Here is a 23,064-nt window from a genome sequence, read left to right as displayed (position 1 = left end):
CCCCCACCACCACCACCACCACCGACTTGGTCAGCCCTTACTGCTGCCCAGGCCCCCCCCCCCCTCCGCCAGCCTGGTCGCCCCCAACTGCCCCTCCCTTCCCCCACCAGCCTGGTTGCCCCACACAGCCTGCTGTTCAGTTGTTTGGTCATCCCTCACTAACCCCCCTGTTGGCCTCTGCTGTTCGGTCGTTACTATGAGGGCATCCAATTTGCATGCTACCCTTTTATTAGTATAGATATGTGGCTTGGTTGTCTTAAATATCGATATTATTTTACTTCCATATGCAACCTTGTTGGTTATATTTCTTTTAGGAGCCATGTTTCATAAAACAAAATTTTTAATCACCTCATAAATGGCTAAAATTATGCCTATCTTTTGGGGGGAGTGCAGTCATAACCCATTATTTATGAAATCCCTTCAGAAGTTACAGACAACTTAATGAAAGGAGCAGGGAGAATCTATCTATACACTACCTAATAAAAGAGTAATATGCAAATTGACCCTAACTCTGCTATACCCACAAGCCACGCCCACAAGCCAATCAGGAGCGAATATGCAAATAAACCCAACCAAGATGGCTACAGCCACAGAGAGCAGGAGGGAGGCTTGGGTTTCCCCAGTAACAAAGGAAGCCAAGCTTTCCGCGAGCCGTTGCAGGCCTAAGCCTCCACTCAAGGCTACAAAGTTTCAGTTATAGAAGGTAAACAAATCCAAGCAGAAATGGCGGCAGCCACTGAGCTGGAAAGAGCAGGAGGCTTGGGTTTTCCCCGGCAATGGAGGAAGCAAAGCTTCTGCAGCCCTGGCTGGCCTACGCCTCCTCTCCAGGCAACAAAGTTTCAATTATAGAAGAACACAAACCCCAAAAGAAATGGCTGCCAACCTCAGAGCAAGCAGGAGGCTTGGCTCCGCTCCAGGCTACAAAGTTTCAATTGTAGAAGGTAAATAAATTCCAGATACCAGGGCCTCTCCTTGGGTCGCCAGGGGGCATGGCCGGCCTGCAAACCACCACAGGCCCTTCACCCAGGCTGCCCCACACCCCAAGGGAACCCCCACCCTGATCCGGGATACCCTTCAGGGCAAACCAGCTGGCCCCCACCCATGCACCAGGCCTCTATCCTATCTAATAAAAGAGTAATATGCAGATTGATCATCACTGCAACACACAATATGACTGCCCCCATGTGGTCAAAGATCCTGTCCCCATGTGGACACAAGATGGCCACCACAAGATGGCCAGCAGGAGAGGGCAGTTGGGAGGTCCCAGGCCTGCAAGGGAGGGCAGTTGGGTGGGACCCAGGCCTGCAATGGAGAGCAGGTGGGGGGGGGGGGACCAGGCCTGCAGGGGAGGGCAGTTAGGGCCAAACACGCTGTCAGGGGAGCAGTTAGCATCAATCAGGCTGGCAGGAGAGTGATTAGGGGGTGATCAGGCTGGCAGGCAGAAGCGGTTAGGGGCAATCAGGAAGGCCTCCGCTCCAGGCTACAAAGTTTCAATTATAGAAGAACACAAACCCCAAAAGAAATGGCTGCCCCAATTGGCAAGCAGTTGGGAGCCAGCAGACCTGGATTGTGAGAGGGATGTCCAATCGGGCCTAAACGGGCAGTTGGACATCCCTCAAGGGGTCCCAGATTGGAGAGGGTGCAGGCTGGCCTGAGGGATACTCCCCACCCCTCCCCCCGCGCACAAATTTCGTGCACCGGGCCTCTAGTATAATCTAATAATAGACAAATACAAATTGACCGCACCTTCGCTACACCTAAGCCACGCCCACCAGCCAATCAGGACGAGTATGCAAATTGCCCCACAAAGATGGCGGCTAATTTGCATATCAAGACAGTGTCGAAAGAAGCCAAGAGCTGCAAAGGGGAGTAAAGCTTTGAAGAAGCAAGCAAGCCGGGAGGGCGGGGGGAGGAGAAGAGAGGAGCGAAGTCAGGGCCGTGGGCGAAGGGAAACGAAGGCGGGCTGGAGGAGAAGGCGGGGCGGAGGCGGGGCCGGGGCCGAAGGGAAACGAAGGCGGGCTGGAGGAGAAGGCGGGGCCGGCGGCAAGGGCGGGGCGGAGGCGGGGCCGGGGCCGAAGGGAAACGGGGGCGGGCTGGAGAAGGCGAGGCGGGCGGCAAGGGCGGGGCGGAGGCGGGGCCGGGGGCGAAGGGAAAAGCAGGCGGGCCGGAGGAGAAGGTGAGGCGGGCAGCAAGGGCGGGGCGGAGGCGGGCGACAATGGCGGAGCAAAGGGAAACACGGGCGGGCTGGAGGAGAAGGTGAGGCGGGCGGCAAGGGAGGAACGGAGGCGGGGTGGAGTGCAGCAGGAAATCCCATTGCAGGAATTTTCCTGCAACGGGAAAGCTAGTATATATATAAAAAGCCAGCGACTGTAACAGCTGGTCACTGTGACGCCCACTGTGGCCAGCGAACCGCCTGATCAGGGGGTGGGCCTGGCCTGCCAACCTCCTGTGGCCCCTCCCCCCAGCTGGCCCGCCCCTGATCGGACTCTCCCACCCCAATCAAACACCCTGCTGGCCAAACGCCCCCCCCCACACACTGCCCTTCCCCCCTGGCCAGCTCCGCCCCTGATCCCCCCCACCACTCCAATAGGGGGTGGTGCCAGCCGGCCAACCTCCTGCAGCCCCTCCCTCTGGCTGCCCCACCCCTGATCACACCCCCCACCCCAATACGGGGTGGGGCTGGCTGTCCAACCTCCTGCAGCCCCTCTCCCCAGCCAGCCTTGCCCCCAATGAGTCCCCACCACCCTGATTGGCCTGCAGCCCCTCCCCCTGGCTGGCCCTGCCCTCAATGGGCCCCCACCACCTGATCAAGGGTGGGGCCGGCCGGTCAACTTCCTGCAGCCCCTCCCCCTGCCCGGCCCCATCTCAGATCAGCACCCCCACCCTGATCAGGGCAGGGCCGGCCGGGCAGCCACCCATGGCCTCTTCGCCCAGGCCGCTGGTCCCCGATCGGTACCCCCCCACCCCATTCGGGGCGGGGGCCCACCGACCAGTTGCCCACAGCCCTTCCCCCCAACTGGCCCGGCCCTGATCGGGCCCCGATTGGGGCAAGCTGGCCAGCCAACTTCCCACCATCTCCTCCTCCCAACAGGCCCAGCCCCAATCTGCCCCAATTCAGGCTGGGCTAGCTGGACCCCACCCGTGCACGAATTCGTGCACTGGGCCTCTAATATAATAATAATAGTAAAGTGCTTCTCGTACAGGATAAGTATTTTTTACATTTGTTTAATGTGCTAGTGTACACTAGGTGGTGATATAAACAGTAAATATTATTGTGGGTCACAAAGAGAAACACTGATACAACAAGGAAAAAGAAACAAGTTTTGTTAAGCAGTGACTTTTGAGTGCTCAATTGGGACCTCACTAGCAGATTTCCTCTTGCATACCAATCTTGTGGCATGCATGTTTCATATTAATTCCGAAATATAATTGCAAATATCTCAATGTCCCAAGTTTTGGGTGGAGGAGGGAATCTTGCTCGTGAATGGCTAAACTTTTTGGATTATAAACCCATGATTAACAGGGATCTATATACAGTGTACTGTAAGGTTTACAGAGGTACATACCGGGGAGCACAGAAGTGCAATGCCTAATTCAAAGGAGTTGTGGTGGGTAGAGTGGTGGGCAGCTTCTCAGAGGAGGTGGGAGGGGAGTCTTTAGGAGGTATTCTGTTCTAGGAATGTAATAGGTACACAAGGGACAGAGTTGACAGAGTCAGTGGATTCTGGTAACAAATGATTTGTTGTATCAATTATGATGAGAGACAGGATTGGAATGTTTGGCATACTATTTTGCAATACTAAGGAACTTGGAATTTTTTTAAAAATCTCTCACATATTAGAATTTTATCTGTATAATAAAAGCCTAAGTGACCGTTACGGTGGAATGACCAGTTGCTATGATGCACACTGACCACCAGGTGGCAGACACTCAACGCAGGAGCTGCCCCCTGGTGGTCAGTGTGCTCCCACAGCAGGAGTGCCGCTCAGCCAGAAGCCGGGCTTACGGCTGGCAAGAGCAGCGGTGGTGACGGGAGCCTCTTCCGCCTCCACGGCAGCGCTGAAGAGCGGCGAGCCAAGCGGTAAGGTGCTAACAGGTGGGCGGTAAGGAGCGGCGAGGCAGGCCGTAAGAAGTGAGCAGGCAGGTGGTTAGGAGCAAGCAGGCGAGTGGTTAGGAGTGAGGGATCCCAGACTGTGAGAGGGATGTCCACCTGCAGGTGGACATCCCCCTAGGGCTCCCGGACTGCAAGAGGGTGCAGGCTGGACTGAGGGACCCCCCTCCTCCAGTGCACACATTTCGTGCACCAGGCCTCTACTATATTATAAGCAGTTTACAGTTATGGTGTCCTATAAAGGTCACCCATGAATTCTTAAATCATGTATCAATATAATTTAGGAATGGCAGGGCCACTGGGGGGCCCCCACTGTACCTGCCTTGGCCAGCCTGGCGCCGCCTGCTCACTGGCCCTGTCCCCTGCCACTGCCGCCAGTCACTCCCCTCTGCGGGAGGCGACCAGTGGGGCAATCGGGGGCGGGGTGACGCCAGGCCACTTGCCAGCCGGCCCTGCCCGCCCCCCCCCACCCCCCCAGCACCGCTGGTCGCCTCCCGCGGGTGGGGCGACCAGCGGGGTGATCGGGGGGAGGGAGGGTCCTGCTGGCACCCGCCTTAGCTGGCCTGCGGGCTGGGGCAGCTCCTGCATTAAGCGTCTGCCCCCTGGTGGTCAGTGCTCATCATAGCGACCAGTCGTTCCACAGGTCATTCTGCCATTCGGTAGATTTGCATATTAGGCTTTTATTATAAATAATTATTTCTGTTTTGAAAAATATTACTACAAAATCTTGGTAATATTTCCTCTTGCTTTTATTTTCTACTAAGCACTTTCTTAGTGCTTGAACTTTCCATCTTTACTGAGCCAGTCTGCTCCTGTTGGATTGAACTGTCTGCCAGAGTGATCGATGGCATTTGGTGGCTTAGCCCTTGTATATTTTGGTTTTATTGTAGAAACATTGCTATCTTTGTCTTAAGTATCTGTTTTTCTCATCTCATCTTATGGGCTCCCGGAGGTAGTAATATTCTATATTGGTCCACATTTTCTTTAATCGGTATATGTCTTTACCTTTTCTTTTATTCCTCAAAGTATTTTTTTGCCTTTTCTATTCAAATTACCAACAGATTCTTTTTGTTCCATTTTTATCCAATTGAACAAGTACTTAATACTTCTGTAATACCATTAAAGTGGTGTGTAGCACTGGCATTTGGCCAAATTTGGGACATCACTGCTTTGTCAGGATGTGTCTGCTTTTTTGGCAACCTGCTGGATTAAAATTACAGTTGCCTGACTTGCTGATTATCTTTAAAAAGAAACATATCTGTCAAGTTGTATCAATACAGTTCCATGAAAACAAAGTCTGAGGGAAATTCTCTGTCATAGCTTCTCAGATGGAAATAGAACCTGCAGAAAATTTTGTTGGGAGTTTTACTTAGTGGCAAAGCAGATTCTCTCCAGGGATTCTTACTGTTCTCAGCTAAAGGTCTGCTCGGTTTGCTTGAAGCCGCATCTTACTTGATGGCTTGTACTGATGAATAATGGATGCCTTTGAATGTAAGCATTTTGTGTGTGAATTCATTGCTGAAATAATTCACAACATTTAATAAATATATTCAGTAGTCTGATGCTGATGCTATGATGGCTTTGTAACTTACTTAGTCATAATCTTCAGCAATATGTACAAATGTTTTTTAAAAGGTCTTAAAGATCTTAAAGAAATTGTTTGAAAAATAGCAAATTAAGAACATGTTAAAAAAAACCTTTATGAACAACAATAAACATTTTACAGATCTTTTAAAAGTCTCATTTATGTTAAAAGTACGAAAGCTGCTACCTCATGTCACAAACTAGAGAATAGAGAAAGACAAAAAGTAATTTTAAATATATATTTTTATTGATTCCAGACAGGAAGGGAGAGGCAGAGAGAGATAGAAATATCAATGGTGAGAGAGAATCATTGATCAGCTGCCTCCTGCATGTCGCCTACTGGGGATCGAGCCCGCAACCCAGGAATCGAACCTGGGACCCTTCAGTCCACAGACTGATGCTCTGTCCACTGATCCAAACCAGCCAGGGCAAAAAGTAATTTTAAATCAAGTGAAGAATTGAGTTTTCAAGCCAACAATCAACTCTTTTATTTGAGATGATGCTAAAATGTAGGAACAAAAGAGGAACAGTGTGAAAAAGAGATAAAGAAAAGACAAAGGAATATTTACTCAACAAAATGCAAGTTATTTTAATTACTTAACACTACCAAGAACATTTTTTAAAATGTTGGGTGAGGGAGAGTTCTGTGAAATAGATATGATTAAAATAAACTGTTAAGGAAAGAATTTTGAAGATGGACTGATGATATATAGTAAGAAGCTAAAAGGAAAGAATTTTGAAGATGGACTGATGATATATAGTAAGAATCTAAAAACTCAGAGTGACTGCAGAATTGGCACTGCAGAGAAAGGGGAAAAACCACACACCAAGAAACCAAGGAGTAAATGTTTATAAATCATACAGAATGCAGAAAAAAGGGACAAGAAGTAAGACATATACACACACACACACACACACACACACACACACACACACACACACATACATACATACACTGAGTGGCCAGATTATTATGACCACCTGACGTTTGGAGGCAAACTAGCCGTACACTGCATCGTATGGGATATGGAAGCTGAAGGCCTGTTCGAACACCTTTGCTGTCTGCAGTTACCGAGATAAAACGTCTCCAATTCGCACAGGAACACAAGGATCGGACAGTCGAGCATTGGAAAAAAGTCATGTGGTCCGATGAACCACGTTTCCAGTTGCATCATGCAGATGTCAGAGCGAGAATTTAGTGGAAACAGCATGAAAGCATGCACCCCACATGCATGAGTACAACCCTTCAAGCTGGTGGGGGCAGTGTTATGGCTTGGGGCATGTTTTCCTGGCATGATTTGGGCCCTTTAATTCGTGTGGAACAACATCTGAATAGCACAACATACCTAAGTATCGTTGCTCATCAAGTTCATCCTATCATGTGGATGGCGTATCCCCATGGAGATGGCTTCTTCCAACAAGACAATGCGCCATGCCACGGTGCTCGTATTGTGCAGGAGTGGTTTCAAGAACATGAGGGAGACTTTACCTTGCTTAGGTGGCCCCCACAATCACCAGATGTCAATCCAATTGAGCATTTGTGGGACGAAGTTAAAAGAGCCATCAGGCAGCTGGTTCCACAACTGTCAAATCTCACAGAACTGGCCAGTGCTCTTCATCAGGCATGGTGTCAGATTCCTCGCATCACCTTTCAACACCTCGTGGAGTCAATGCCAAGAAGAATCGCCGCAGTATTGAAGGCAAAAGGTGGCCCAACGACGTACTGATGGGGTGGTCATAATAATCTGGCCACTCAGTGTGTGTGTGTGTGTGTGTGTGTGTGTGTGTATACTGGACAGAATAATAGATAATTACTGTGATTAAAAAAGAGAATAAGTAGGTGAAGAGTTCATTGGCTATTACTTTATTGCTGAAGTTGATAGGAGAAATACGTGTAAACATTTTATCAGAGACATGGATGAAAACTAGTAAAATAAAAACAGGCGATGTACTGTCTAAATTGCCAGATAGAAAGATGAATTTTAAAAAGCACAGACCATATAGCAAAAGAATGAAAACAGGAAGCATAAAAAATTTAAAGATAAAATAAGATTTAAAATAAGACAGTATCTATTAAAACCCACTTAAATGGGATAATCTCATATTTTTAAAACACATTGGGCCAAAAGAACAAAACCTAAAATGACTGAATTTAAATAAAAAATATGGGCAGTGATATTTAAGGGTAGTGCTAATGGGAGTTTAAAAGGGTTGCAATATTGTGATCCAGTAGACCTGAGTGCAGGATAGAAGTGTTGTGTGGGAATGGAACACTTGAGAACGATGAAGGGTATAGTCTGCCTTCAGATAAAACTCTCCTGAACTAAGTAGTACATTGAGTATACCACTGAAACAAACAAAGGAAATATATATATATATATAGGAAACAAAAATATAACTGGTGAAGAAAATTTGCACATAGTGTAAACCATGTAGATTTCTATTTCTTTGGTATTATCCCCTTGGCTAATATCCCGTATAAATAGCCACATACATGGTTGGGGTTTTTTTTCCTACTTTTTCCCCCATTGCTCTGTCTACCCTTTACAACCACTCTTTGGATATGAAGTATGCAGTCCATCAAACCTATCATTTCTTACCCTATAGACCACCTCATGACCTATTTCACAAAGAAAATAGTGGCCAGAGACATAAGTAACCTTATTTCTCCACCTACTCACCCTCACAAACTATTTTGCTACTTTGCATAGAAGAGATGTTTCTCATTGAAACACTAATGCCTGCCATTTCCCCTGCTTCATGTCCTATGTGATTAACAGACCATATCTCCAGCTCAGATCTTTCCTGTGCCACACACACACACACACACACACACACACACACACACACACACAGCCATCTGCCTCCTAGAACCCATCATGCCCAAATGGAACACATCACTTTCCTCCCTAACGTTGTTCTTCCTCTAGCATTCATTATGTCAGTGAATGGAGCCATGTTTACTGGAAGACTCCTTTTCTCCTGAGGGTTGTGGTTGGTGATTGGTGGGAGGCATAGTGGGTTTATCTGTATTATGAATGGATTGTTTTAGCTATAGACAAAAACATTTGTCATATTATTTACAAGATCAGCAGTGTAATCATCGTTTTGGCAATGAACATTTGGAAGAATTACCTCTACTCTATGACTGTTATTTTTATTCCCCAAATGCATGCCTTTTGCCATGTCTCTTGGGGCAGAAAAGCATTTTTACTTTGAGTATGGGAAGTAACTTTCTCCACTGTTCAAAGAAGACAGTGGAATCCAAAGAAAAGCCTGGGGAAAGATGGTAAAATTATTGGCATAGGGAATTGGTGCTGGTGGCACTTGGCTGTGAGGAGAGGTAGCAGGGTGTGAAAACAGGCTCTCCATGTAAGGGCAGCCTAACTATGTACATAAGCCAGTTTGGGTCATGGTTTTACTCATTGGTAGTAACATTGTATCACCAGAGCATTGGGAAAAAACGTAATTGTCTATTCATAATACCAAGAGAAACTCCTCTGTGCTTTCCCAAGGAAAAGTGAACTATAAACTTCCATGGAATTTTAAATTGCTCTTTCTTACTCATCAAAGAATAGCAAGAAACTATTTTATCACTTTTAATTTGTGCAAGTTTGGAACATAATTTTTCTATTAATTGGATATTTTCTATTAATATTTGTCCTGAATATTTTTTCCTTTTCTATTGTAACTATGGTGACAAATTACTGTAGAGTTACTTGAATCTTTGATTCTCAAAGGGTTAGGGAATGGACGAGGGAGGGGTGGTGCTGGTGGTGTCTCAAGTCTTTGTCTTTGTTTCTGTCTCTCTCTGTCTCTCTCTCTTTCCCTCTCCCTTTCCCTCTCTCTCCCTCCTCCTCCTCCCTCCCACTCTCTCTGAAAAGCACTGGGAAAAAGTATCCTACAGTGAGGATTAAAATATATACATATATATATATATATATATATATGTATATATATATATATATATATGTATATATATCACAAGTAGCTGAAGTTGATAGATCAGTATCAAATATGGATGTGAGTAGTATTTTTGATTTTAATGTGTTGAAATGCTAGTCACTTAAACTACTTTGTAAGCACAGGCTTTAAAGAGAGATTTTTGTATTTATGAAAAGGGAAATGAATGAGTTACTAAGTCTGAATATTGCTTAAGAGTGTTTAGACTTGTTGAGGCAGCCATCAGGTTGAGAACCACAGATTAAAGATTTTGAGAAAAGCCAGGACAAGAAAGATCTGTTCTAGTTCTCTCCAGCTACTGAATGCAACTGAATGGCCATTTGCAAACATTCTTCAGGTTCTTTTCTTTTATTGCAGGTGAAATATTCATGCCAGGGGCGGGCGGGGGGGGGGGGGGGGATTCCTATTGCCACAGCACAAAAGATTCACAGCAGCAACTGTGTATCATTACTGATAGTTTAAGAGGATGTGAAAGCCCTTATTTCTACAGAGCATATTGAACCAAATTAATACTAAGAAATTGTCTATTTTTAGTGAAGCAGTTTCCTCATTGTGTCAATTTAAAACAAGGACCATGGAATAAAGTTTCAAACTAAGCTAAACCTATTATTTTTAAGGCATTTAAAGATAGGCTGCATTTGTACCCTAAACAAGGTGAGTGCCTATAGTCTAAGGGTACATGTCCCTTTACCCCCACTTCTACTGCTCGCTCGCTTCTGTCCGCTGGTACCTGTGCCTCTTTTTAAGGAAGTGGCACCGTCACTCTTCATCTCGCGGATGTCAAGTATCACAAGGAGCCCTGGCCTGTTTGCTCAGCAGTTAGTGGCCCACAGACCAAAGGTTCCCAGGTTCGATTCCCCGTCAAAGGCACATACCTCAGTGCGGGTACCTCGGTTGTGGTTACCTTGGTTGTGGTTCATCCTGGCTGGGCGTGGGTGGGAGGCAGCCAGTCAATGTGTCTCTCACATCGATGTCTCTGACTCTCTCTCTCTCTCTCTCTCTCTCTCTCTCTCTCTCTCCCTCCCTCCCTCCCTCCCTGTCTGTCTGTCTCCCTCCCTCCCTCTCTCCCTCCCTCCCTCCCTCCCTCCCCCCTCTTCCTTCCCTTCCTCCCTTCCTTTCATTTTCTCTAAAAAGCAATGGAAAAAATATCCTACAGTGAGGATATATATATATATATCACAGGTAGCTGAAGTTGATGGATCAGTATCAAATATGGATGTGGATAGTATTTTGTTTTTATTGTGTTGAAGTGCTAATAATTTAAACTACTTTGTAAGCATAGGCTTTAAAAAGCAAGCTTTTGAGCAGGGGACAATTCTAACAGGCCTTTCACCTTGTTTGCAGACTCCTGCCAACTGAGTACTATAATAAAGAAGACAACCATTTGAATATCCCGTTTTATTTAGAGACAGTGGCCTACAGATCATGGTTTAATATAAAATTTTTTTCTTTTCTTTCCACATATATTTTCTGCTAGATATTGAGGCTAAAACATGTCACAGTTGTAACAACAAAGAAAAATGTTAAAGCCTTAAGACGTGAAACCTACACAGTGGATTTCATTAAAAAGCAGATTGAGGAGTTCAACATAGGGAAGAGACATTTAGCCAACATGATGGGAGAAGATCCAGAAACTTTTACGCAAGAGGATATTGATGTAAGTACAGTTGCTCTGTGGAAAAGTAATTGCTGTAAACTTTTAGATGCTGAAAGCACTGTTCTTCAGCCTGAGCCCTTAGGTCTGTGTAAATTTTAATCAAACTGTCAGAATAAGGAAAAGTACTTTGCAAGTTGAAACTGTGGTTTCAAAGAGAGATGCTACTCTGTATTTGAAGCATAATAAAGTGTGAGTTTTCGATTTCAACTAGAAATGGATGTTTTCCTTGATTTAAGGTCATATGAGCCACTATGAATGCTTATACACAATTTGGAAACATTTATCCTGAAGGTAGTCTTAAATTTAGTTTTCTTACAAAATGATAAAACAAATGGTAATGGAAATAGAGTCAGGTTTATAGGAAATCCCATAAATAAATCTAAGCCCCATGTTTTTTATCAACTTAACTATATATTTGAATTTTCAAAGTAAGGGCATGTCCAAGTGTTTGAGAATAGGTTAGAATGCTAGTCACATGCCATTCTTAAATTATAATCCTGAGAAAAGTAGTAATAATATTACTTTTTTGCTAGACATGCCAAAATAGCTAGCAAAAGAACTTAACAATTTAACAATTTTGAAGATTGTTCCAATTTTATAAAAAGTAACATATGACATCCCATGGTGATCTATATTTAACAGAATAACATCTTTGTATAAATTTAACATTTTATATTATTTCAAATATATAATTATTTTAATCATTTTGTGTTTTTAGACATTTTAGTTTATTTCCCATCTTTTTGTATGCTTTTCTTAATTATTGGTAAATGCTACTTCAGTATCTTTCTGAGGCAGCAGACCGACATGCTTGACTAAGCTAGAAGGGTTTCTTACTGCCCTGGTAGGTCCAGGTGACTTGAGTTATGGACCTCAGAGCTGCTATCCTGTTTTTTGAATTTTATGATAATCTGGACAGTATTTAGGGATATTGAGAAACCTGTATTTTTATAAGATGATTTTAATTAAAGATCGTGCTCCATTTTTAGAAGAGGAAACTGAGGCACACAAAAAAATAAGCATCGTATTTAAATATCTAAGTATGGATAAAGGGGAAACATTTAAAACTTTAAACTGTGAACCTTTTGTTCTTTCTTCATATCTGCCTCATTTCATAGATAATAGATATCTGACAGTATCCAGAATGTATTACATAATTTTTAGCTACATACTCAAAATATGATTTTCAAGAAGAAAGGGGCAACTTTCAACAATAAAGATTTATTTTTTTAAAAAGGGCAAAAAGTAACTAGTGTTTGTATACTCAGAAATTTTCTATTTTTTAAAGAACAACTAAAGGACGAAAAACTAAATAAGGTCTTCTCCTTCTGTCTGTAATAACATGTATCCTTCTAAAAGGTAAGTGAGTAATGAGCATCTTAGCACAGCAGTAATGCTACAGAATTATGTTTTTCAAAGAGAAATACACTTTAGTATCTCTGCGCCTCTAAATCTTCTCTCTTGAGATAACCTTTGCTGTTTTCTTTTTTGGTTTGTTTTTGGTGGCTGCTTTATTGAGACATACTTCACATACCATCTCAAGAGTGTACTTCACTAGTTTTTAGTCTGTCCACAGAGGTCTACAGCCATTACCACAGTCTAAGTGTAGACCATTTTCATCACCCCATAACAAAACTTTGTACCCTGTAGCAACCACTTTTCAACTTCCTCCATTTCTCTCAGCTCTGGGCAACTACTTTTTACTTCATATCTTTATAGATTTGCCTACTCTGGACATTTCATATAAACAAAATCATATAATTCTTGGTCTTTGATGATTGGCTTCTTTCACTTAGCATATTGTTTTCAGGATTTATCTATGTTTTATCATGTGTCAGTTATGCATTCCTTTTTATTGCCAAATACTTTTCCATTGTATGGATATACTACATTTCTTTTTAATCCAGTCATCAGTTGATGTGCATTTGGATTGTTTCCATTTTTGGCTATTTTGAATTATCCTATATAATAAAGAGGTAATATGCAAATTGACCATCACTCCAACACACAATATGCCTGCCCCCATGTGGTCAAAGATGGCCGCCCCATATGGACACAAGATGGCCGGCAGGGGAGGGCAGTTTTGGGCGATCAGGCCAGCAGGGGAGGGCAGATGGGAGGGACCAGGCCTACAAGTGAGGGCAGTTGGGGGCGATCAGGCCTGCAGGGGAGGACAGTTGGGAGCGACTAGGCCTGCAGGGGAGGGCAGTTGGGGGCAACCAGCCTGCAGGGGAGGACAGTTGGGAGCGACTAGGCCTGCAGGGGAGGGCAGTTGGGGGCAACCAGGCCTGAAGGGGAGGGCAGTTGGGAGGGACCAGGCCTGCAGGAGAGAGCAGTTGGGGGGGACCAGGCCAGCAGGGGAGGGTAGTTGGGGGGGACCAGGCCTGCAGGGGAGGGCAGTTAGAGGCGACCAGGCAGGCAAAGAAGGGAAGTTAGGGCTGACTGGGCCAGCAGGGGAGGGCAGTTGGGGGCAACCAGGCCGTCAGGGGAGGGCAGTGGGGGCAATCGGGCCGGCAGGGGAGCAGGTAGGCGTCAGTCAGGCTGGCATGGGAGTGGTTAGGGGGTGATCAGGATGGCAGGCAGAAGTGGTTAGGGGCAATCAGGCAGGCAAGTGGTTGGGAGCCAGCAGTCCTGGATTGTGAGAGGGATGTCCGACTGCCTGTTTAGGCAGGGTGCCGGTGGGATCGGGCCTAAACAGGTAGTCAGACATCCCTCAAGGGGTCCCAGATTGGAGAGGGTGCAGGCTGGGCTGAGGGACACCCCCACACACACTCCCATGCATGAATTTCGTGCACCAGGCCTCTAGTGTTGCTATAAACATGTGTAAAAGTTTTTGTGGCGGTCACATGTTTTCAGTTCTCTTGGGTATGTACCTAAGAAACCATTGCTAATCCAAAGTCATGAAGGTTTACATGTATGTTTTTTTTCTGAGAGGTTTATAGTTTTAGTTTCTTACCTAAGTCTTTGGTTCATTTTGGGGTAATTTTTATATGTAGTATGAGATAGGGGTCCATGAGGCTGTCCAGTTGTCTAGTGGCATTTGTTGAAAAGACTGTTGTTTCCCCATTGAATTGTTTTGTCACCCTTAATGAAAATCAACTAACTGTAAATATAACTGTTAAACATTTTCACAGCCTAAGTGTAAAAATGAATTAGGTTGCTTGGAATGGTTAGTTCATTGCTTGGGTATTTAATCAGAATATTAGTTTGGAATGTTAAAATTATTTTCATGAGAATTTATTTTTTACAAAGTAGACATGATCTATAATTTAATTCAGGTAACTCGTTAAAAGTCTAGGCTCACTGTATGTATAATGTTCATGTAGGTAAATTAGGTGCCATTGTATTTAGATTAAACCATTTATTCTTTTATATATTGGAAAGTTTTTTTATACTGCTTATTAACAATTGCTAAAGTAATGATAGCCAAAACCATCTAATAAATGAATTTAAGTAAATATTTTTAAGATTTAAAATCTCTCCCCTGGCCAGTAGTTAGAGTGTCAGCCCGTGCACCAAAGGGTTATGGATTCAATTCCTGGTCCAGGGCACAAACCTGGATGTGTGTGTCTCTCCCTCCCCTTCCCCTTTCTCCCTCCCCTCCACTGGCTCTTAAAAGCAGTGGGGAAAAATATCCTCGGGTGAGGATTAACAACAACAAAAAAATGTTTTCTTAAGTATCTATGTTCATATATGAAAATATCTTTAAATTTTGTTTTGTTAAGGTGTTTACAACATACATTGGTGTTTCCATCTAGAGTATACTTTCTATATTATTTAGAGAAATCTTAAAGGATTCTGTCATTCAGTCAGAGACAATATGTTTAGTTCTGGTTTTTAAAATACAGAATTGTTTTCCAGAGAAGACATGTTAAACATCACTATGTAAATGTAGGAGATGATAGCTATTCTGTACTTTTAAAACTCCATGTGTGTGAATGTATATATGGTGAAAGTAAGTTGATGTAATTTTGTGTCATTGTGCTAATAGAATATAACTTTTAAAAATCTTCCTTAGATTTAGCAAAAAAAGTAATGAAGTCATGAATTAATATGAAAAAATCTCCAATTACTTGTTTACAGTATAGAGAATCTTCTTAAATGAAACTGAATTTCTTGAATTGTAAGGAATATAGATGCAGAACATGTGCATCTTGTTAAGTGGATTTTTTAAAAATAAGTTCATTGTTGTTGAAGTGATGTTGTAGGAAGATGGAAAACCTGGGATGAGGAGATGTTTTGTGGTGTCACTAACGAGCACTGTAATATTAGCAAGTCACAGCATTCTGCCACTTGTCTTTCGGGTCTCTAAAGTAATACCGGCTGCTTGCCTAACTAAGAATACAGGAACGTGAGATTAATGCAGTGTGTTAAAAAATAAGTAAAATCTACCATAGCTTGAATCACTTCCTAGTTTTCTAATTTCCTTTGCAACACAAATCTTCCATGCCATCTGACACTGAATGTTGGGGAGAATAATCTGAAATTCCATGGAGTACATTGATTTACCACTGAGTGACATAAACTGGAGGTTATGTTGTATAATAGGTTGGTGTTTTGTCTCACCTCACTGTCTAAAAGCCCGTGTGAGGGAGTGTTGCCATTTTCCTGACACCAGTGACCTAATTCTGCTGTGCTAGACCTTCCTCAAGTGATTGATCTGCTTCACTAAGTCTCACGTATTATATCAATTAACTCTTGGCATTTTATTAAATTTAGTGGACCCTTGTTGGCATCTGAGTAGATATGAAAACAAAGAGGACAGTGACAACCAACTGTTATCAAGGCATTAAAATTATACACCCATTATGGTTCCTATTTTCAAAACTATTTTTGTAAGAGGTTTCGACTGTGTGTATAACTTGAAAGACATTATAACTGATGAGTCTTATTTAATTTCCATACTGACATAATGTTTAATTATTTCTAAACACAAAAGTAAATGGTTTGATATCCAAAATCAGGAAAAGACTTTAAGCCTCCAGGTAGTCTTTGGAAGAGCATTGCAATTGCTTTTATATAGAATTTATAATGCTTTGTATAATGTGTTTGGCTTTTAACATATAAATTAAAACTAGATTCAGTAATATTTTTTTTTATTTAATGTGATCATGAAATTAGATAGTCGACAGAACGGAATTTTTCTGAAAAGGGAAACCTATTTCTAATGATTTGTAATGAAAAATGCCACCACTTACTAAATATCATTTATACATGTGCAGGTTGCTGTCTGGGAGCCTGATACACATTATCACATTCAATGTTTGTAAAATCCGTATGGGGTAGTAAGTATTCATTGCTGAAGAAACCAAGGCTATACAAGGTCTTTCTGAACCCAAAGGCTATTTTTCTATACTTTCAAAGATTATTGTTTTGGGTAACATTTTCTAAGGTAAGTTGCAGTTTCCCCAACCTTATATGTAGAGTTTAGTGAGTATAACTTAATCTTATAGTGCTTCAGGATTTTCCTTTATAGTATGGTTGTTAAACTATGATACCCGACTGTGGCTCACAGTGAATTAAACTGTGATACCCCGACTGTGGCTCATAGTGAATGTTTGTTCCTGTACTGAATGGCCTGGCTATGCTTTATTCTGGATCCTGCCATCTCCTTTCCTATCAAAATGTCCATGTATATGTGTCTGCCTCTAGCCTCTCTCATGACTTCCAACCTTCTGGCACAACTAAACTTGTTAGGTATGTGAGTTAAAACTAAGGGCCATTGGCCTCAGCATGAGGACCTAAATGACTTTCCTGCTAAGTAAAATCATGAATTTATGTCAGCTATTTCTGCTCTTCATAGGCTTTTTTGTTGTTGAATTTTAAGTTTATAACTTTGTTCCAGAAGATTGAGCTTGAATAGAATTCTGGCCTCTGGCCTCCCTGAGTGTTGTGTATATAACTTATGTCTGAAAATTGTACTTAGCTAATCTTACATGCTAGTGTAGCCTTAACTTAATAAGGCTTTAAAAAGAGTTAAGACATGGGTTGGTAAAATAAAAAAAATCAGATACAATTTTATGACTAAAAATAATTCTGCTTGTCACTGTTGCTATTTACTTTAAAGTTACATTATTTAGAAGAGTTTAAATTATCAAACCTACAGCTTGTGTATCTGCTACAATTTTTTTTTTGCAGAATTTGCTATATTTAATGCTCAATCTTGGTAATAAATTTATATTAAAAATATTTTTAGTTGGCAAAATACCAAATCAACTAAAAAGAAATTGGTCGTGGACAGGTGTAGATTTTCTCCATTTCAAAAAGTTTAATTTTTGCCTGATTTTTTAAAGTATATTGAAAAGAAAGAAACCGCTTATTGCTCTTTCACAGTAAACCACTATGGTGTTACTGATAACCTTCAGAAAATCTAATAAGAGAAAACACAGGTCCCTCTAACAATGAGTAGTGTATATGGTGTCTTGCTGAAAGTGCTTAAAATACAGGCTAAATATTTCGAAATAGATCTTAATACAGTGGTTCTCAACTCCTGTTCCATAAACCGTTCACTGGTAACTGCCAAATACTGATCAGTGTATATGTAAGAGGTATTTGTGGCTGTAACAGTATATATTACTATGAGGGGATCCTGTCAACTGAGCATTGAGCTGAGTGGGTTTTGTAATTCAATGTAAAGCCCTTACACTTTGGTCAAAACAAGATCTTAGGTGTGGAAACCACCCTATATAATAAAGAGCTAATATGCTAATTAGACTGAACAGCAGAACGAACTTTTGGACGAAGCCTGGGCTGCGAGGGCCAAGGCAGCCAGGGCTGCGAGGGCCAAGCCCCTTGCACAGAATTTCGTGCATCGGGCCTCTAGTAAAGTCTGTAACAGAGGCAGGGCAGAAAACACTTGTCCTTAAATAGTGACCGAGGCTAAAGGCTGGCCAGTGAATAGTGTAGTCAGTTCCCATAGAATTTTATAGACATTACTAGTGGCCTGGTGCATGAAATTCATGCACGGGGGGGAGCTTGGGGGGGGGTGTTCCTCAGCCTGGCCTGCACCCTCTCCAATCTGGGACCCCTCGAAGAATGTCCTACTGCCGGTTTACAGGAATCGGGCCTAAACCAGCAGTTGGACATCCCTCTCACAATCCGGGACTGCTGGCTCCAGCTGCTCACCTGCCTGCCTGCCTGCCTGATTGCCCCTAACCACTCTGCCTGCCAGCCTGCTCGCCCCCCACTGCCCCCCTGCTGGCCTGCCCACCCCCACCTTCTCTCCCCACTGGCCTGCTCACCCCCAACTGCCCCCCTGCTGGCCTGCTCACTCCAAATTACCCACCCTGCTGTCCTGATCACCTCTAGCTGACCCCCACTGACGGCCTGCTCACCCCCAACTGGCCCCCTTGCTGGTCTGCTTACCCCCAACGGCCCCTGCCATCCCATCCTGGCCTGATCACCCCCCCCCCCCCCCGGCGACCCAAGATCCCAGCCCCTCCTTTTTTCCTTTTTTTTTTTTTTTTTCAGCGCCTCCTTGAGTGGAGGCCAGGGCTGGCTCGAAGCAAGTATCTAGGATTTATTTATCTTCTATAATTGAAACTTTGTAGCCTTGAGCAGAGGCCAGGGCCAGCCAGGGCGGGAAGCTTGGCTTCCTCCATTGCCGGGGGTAACCCAAGCCTCCTGCTCAGCTCCAGCTCCGTGGCCGCCGCCATTTTTGTTGGGATTTATTTATCTTCTATAATTGAAACTTTGTAGCCTTGAGCAGAGGCCAGTACGGGCAGGAAGCTTGGCTTCCTCCATTGCCGGGGCAACCCAAGCCTCCTGCTTGCTCCAGCTCTGTGGCCGGCCACCATCTTGGTTGGGTTAATTTGCATACTCGCTCCTGATTGGCTGGTGGGCGCGGCTTGTGGGTGTAGCAGAGTGATGGTTAATTTGCATGTTTCTCTTGTATTAGTGTAGATAACTCATTGTTATGCTAGAGTAGATTCCAGGTTACAATGATTGCTAACATGTTTAGTATTGTTTAGTCTTTTAATCCTTTCACATGTACCATCAAAAATCATTTTTCTCAAAATCATGCTGTAAACACAAAGAAGTTGAGGGCCACTATTTGCATTTGCTTTTTTGAATTAGGCAGTATCAGTTATAAATATTTTGGAGACATTTCAGTTATATTAAATAATATGAATGCAGAATTGCATTTACATGTACTAATGTCTTTATTTGGGAATTAAAAGTTAACTTCTACATTACTACAGAATTTCAGGAAAAAAGCCAGCAAATTGATATATAACACTGTTGAAGTCTACCAATTACTTTTTAATTGGTACTATAGACCTCATTCTGAAACCAGAATGTTTTATTCTCCTAAGTGTGAATATGCTGTATGAAGTTTCCCTAATTGATTTGCTGTGCCCATTCCATTTGATGTATCATTTTTCACAATATTTCATAATTTGTGCTCACTTCTAATGAACAGAGTCGTTAGGACAGGCATGTCTAAGTACAACTGACAGCTAACATTAGGTGCCAGATGCAGTTTATAAAGTAATGTAGAAATGTAGAGAACAGTTTAAATAAATTAGCACCTGTACATTAGTCTCACTTGCTGGTAATTTATAAGCGCATCAGTAGAGATGACATTTAGGTAAGTCATTGATCAAGTTAACAGCTGCAAACCCACTGCCCAGCTGGGATACCTAATTAATTGAGATTGCGTTCCTGACCCAGAGCGGCTTCTGGGTTCAGCCTGCAGTCCTTTTATACTTTGACATAAACCTAAGAATATAGTTACTCTGTCTTTATTTCAGGGAACCGATATTCAGTTACCAATATTCTAGTTAAAATCTAAAAAAGTAAGAATCATGTTTACAAATAAGAATTACTGCATGACTTATTTGAATTAATTAAAAAAAAATTTAATTCTTTACTTTGGTCAGTACTTTTTGTTTTGGATTTAGGTAAGTCTTACTGTACTCTAATAAATCTCTAAAGGATTCGATCTATACTTATTATTAAATGTATATAGATGCTTTTCAACATACGATAATGTTACAACCTATTGGTAAGCTGAAAATATAATATCAGAAATAGAATGTTTTAAAAAAAGACATTGACTACACCTAACATACCAACCATAGCTTATTAGCCAGCCTACCTTAAACGTGCCCAGAACACTTACCTTAGCCTATAGTTGGGCAACATCATCTCACAATGAACACACTGTGGGGTGTGTTAGTCCTTCACCCTTGTGATGGTCTGGCTGGCTGGGAACTGGGGGCACTGCCACGGCCCAGCCTCAGGGAGAGTATCATACTGCATATTGCTAGCCTGGGAAAATAGCAAAATTGGAAGTATAGTTTCTACTGAATGTGTATTGCTTTTGCACCTGTGTAAAGTCGAAAAATTGTAAGTCGAACCATCATCAGTTGGGGACCATCTGAACTTCACCATTTTTTTCTCAGAAGAAGCAGGAGTTTTTTTGTGTTTTGTTTTGTTTTTGTGTTAACCAATCATGAGCCAAAGCCATATATGTAACAATTTTTTCAAGTGTGAGAAAAGTTTAAAAGAACTTTAACCAAGTTGAATTCCATACAAATTGAAGTTCTTAATATAAGAACAATTAAGGTTGAACTTATTAGAGGAAAACATCCTTTGTTTTCTATTTCTGTGGCTCAGATTTTTTTCTCTGTGAATTTAAAACTGAAAGATTAAGGCATCAACAACCTTAAATCAGAGTAAAGCAATAATTTTGTATATATTTCTACCTGTTCATGGATGTTGATATTTGAATACCAGTGCATTAACTACGGGCCATATCTAAAGTCTGGTTCATAGGCTGAGAAAAGGTCTCTTGACACACAAATGATAACCCTAAAACAAAAATATTAGGCTAGAAATACTGTGTTCAAGCTTCTTGAAAAATCATCGAGTTCCAACTGGTAGACATATTTTTTTATTTTTGTGGAAGGATTAGGTTTCTTAGTCTAAAGAATAGATTGGGTAGATTGTTCAGAAGTGAAAAAGTATTTATTTCAGATAATTATGACATTTCTGTTACTTCTGTCATGGTTGATAAACTTGGTCCAAGTGGGCCAAACCCCAGTTTGGATATGGAATGCCAATTTTCCTGTAATGTTAAGGGACCTGAAGGCCTACCCTGTTTCCTGCTGATTCTTTTCCCCTCATGCCTGGGAGGTGCCACATATGAACCAGGGCATGATAGCACATAGCAGTGACAGATAGGTGAACGTTAGCAAAGAGTCCAGTGTTTCCTCCAGTGGCTTTCTGGTTGACTTAATTTCACTTGTAATATTTCAATTCTGCATTTTTATTGTGCTGATATAGGTCTTTTTGAATAACATGCCAGAAAACTGCTAAGAAAACATATTTTAGTACTTGCTTTACCTTTGTTTCTTACTTTCTTTTCCAGCTGTACTTCTGAACATTTCCTAACCAAATCTTTACCTTAATTTAAAATTATATATGAAATAGTTCATTTATTCCCAACAATATTACTTACTCGTTATTATAATTCTTATCTGAAATACTCTTTTTAGCTTTATGTTGAATTGCAAAATTGTAATTTTGAGAAGCCCCAAGGACTCAAGAAATCAGCCTGTGGAAAACTTTATCTTCCATGAAATGTTTCCCAGTGTGGGACAGAGGCTATCCGGTGTAAGGAGTGAGGGCAAAGTTGTCTACCATCTGCAAGCAGAGCTTGGGAAGTCTCTTGAGCTTTTTGAGAAAAACTGCTTGAGGAAGCCAAAGGGGCAAACTACTAGGGGTAAGGGTAGAGCTGGAGAGTTAAAATTATATTTGGAAGGGCTTAAACAAATCCCTTTTTACTAAAATAAATGTCAAGTCACAATGTCCTAATAAACCAATGTAGGGCCATGGAGTATACTTGCCACTGAGGTAATTTCTCCTAGTCTGGCCTTGAATTAGGGCCCAGTAATCCTGGTCAAGTAAGGTGAAATCTTGACTTTGGGACTTGTGGGGTGGGAAAGGAGGAAAGCTGTTGTACCCTTTAGTGGGTCTTCCTCCCATTACAAGGCAAATTGCTGTAAGTGCCCTTGTAGCTCCTACAGAGCTTCCGGTAACAAGAGATTGCAGTAACTCCAGCAAGATTGTGCTGGTGACATTGGTGCTGAAACAGCTGACTGCAGTACACGTATTTTCATGCTGTGTGGACATGTAGACTTACCAGTAGCTGCATCACTACCAGCAGCAGGCTTTGGAAGAAAGATGATATGCCCCTTCCTCCCCGTACCATCCCTATCCCTACTTTGAAGATTGTGGTGGGAAAGAGTTACTCTGGACCTAGACTGAAAGTCACAATGGAGAGCGAGGAGGGCACTCCCTGGAGGGCGTGTTGCAAACAAAGCCCTGTTCTTGCAGGATCATGTTGTGCCTTCAGGTGAGCCTTCCTAGGAAATGAGGAGGTGGACATTTGTCATTTTTGTCATTGTTATGTTTGGTTGGTTTTTCCCCAGTGCTTTGTTTTTCTAGGAGGAAGGAGTTACAAAAACATGCAGAAAGAATTTTCAGTATTTGTCAAAAAAAGCAACACAGCCTTTTCTTTCCAATAGCAGGTTAAGATTAATCCTTTGCACTCTCTTGCTTTTTTCTCGATTCCTTTATTCTACTCGGGATTTAATTTTTTAAATATCCCAGATTTTACAAAGCACGGCAGTAGAATAAAAAACTGGAGTTTCTTTTCATACAAACTTATTTATTTGGATTTTTTTATATTTCAAATTATTGATACATTCAAAGAGTAATTTTAATCTCTATAATTTCTCAT

General features: G+C 42.4%; 1 protein-coding gene across 1 annotated transcript in view; it reads left to right on the top strand.

The window, feature by feature from the left end:
- The window catches only part of MRPS9 (mitochondrial ribosomal protein S9), a 72,853-nt gene that overhangs the window by 2,757 nt on the left and 47,032 nt on the right, over positions 1–23,064 (top strand). The window contains exon 2 of the mRNA XM_008153410.3: positions 11,136–11,315. Coding sequence (XP_008151632.1) covers positions 11,136–11,315 — 180 coding nt within the window. The remainder of the gene's footprint in view (positions 1–11,135; positions 11,316–23,064) is intronic.

The sequence above is a fragment of the Eptesicus fuscus genome, chromosome 16, assembly GCF_027574615.1.
Source record: "Eptesicus fuscus isolate TK198812 chromosome 16, DD_ASM_mEF_20220401, whole genome shotgun sequence".
Classification (NCBI taxonomy): domain Eukaryota; kingdom Metazoa; phylum Chordata; class Mammalia; order Chiroptera; family Vespertilionidae; genus Eptesicus; species Eptesicus fuscus.
The sequence above is the reverse complement of the archived record's forward strand: the minus strand, read 5'-3'. Positions and strand labels throughout refer to the sequence as shown.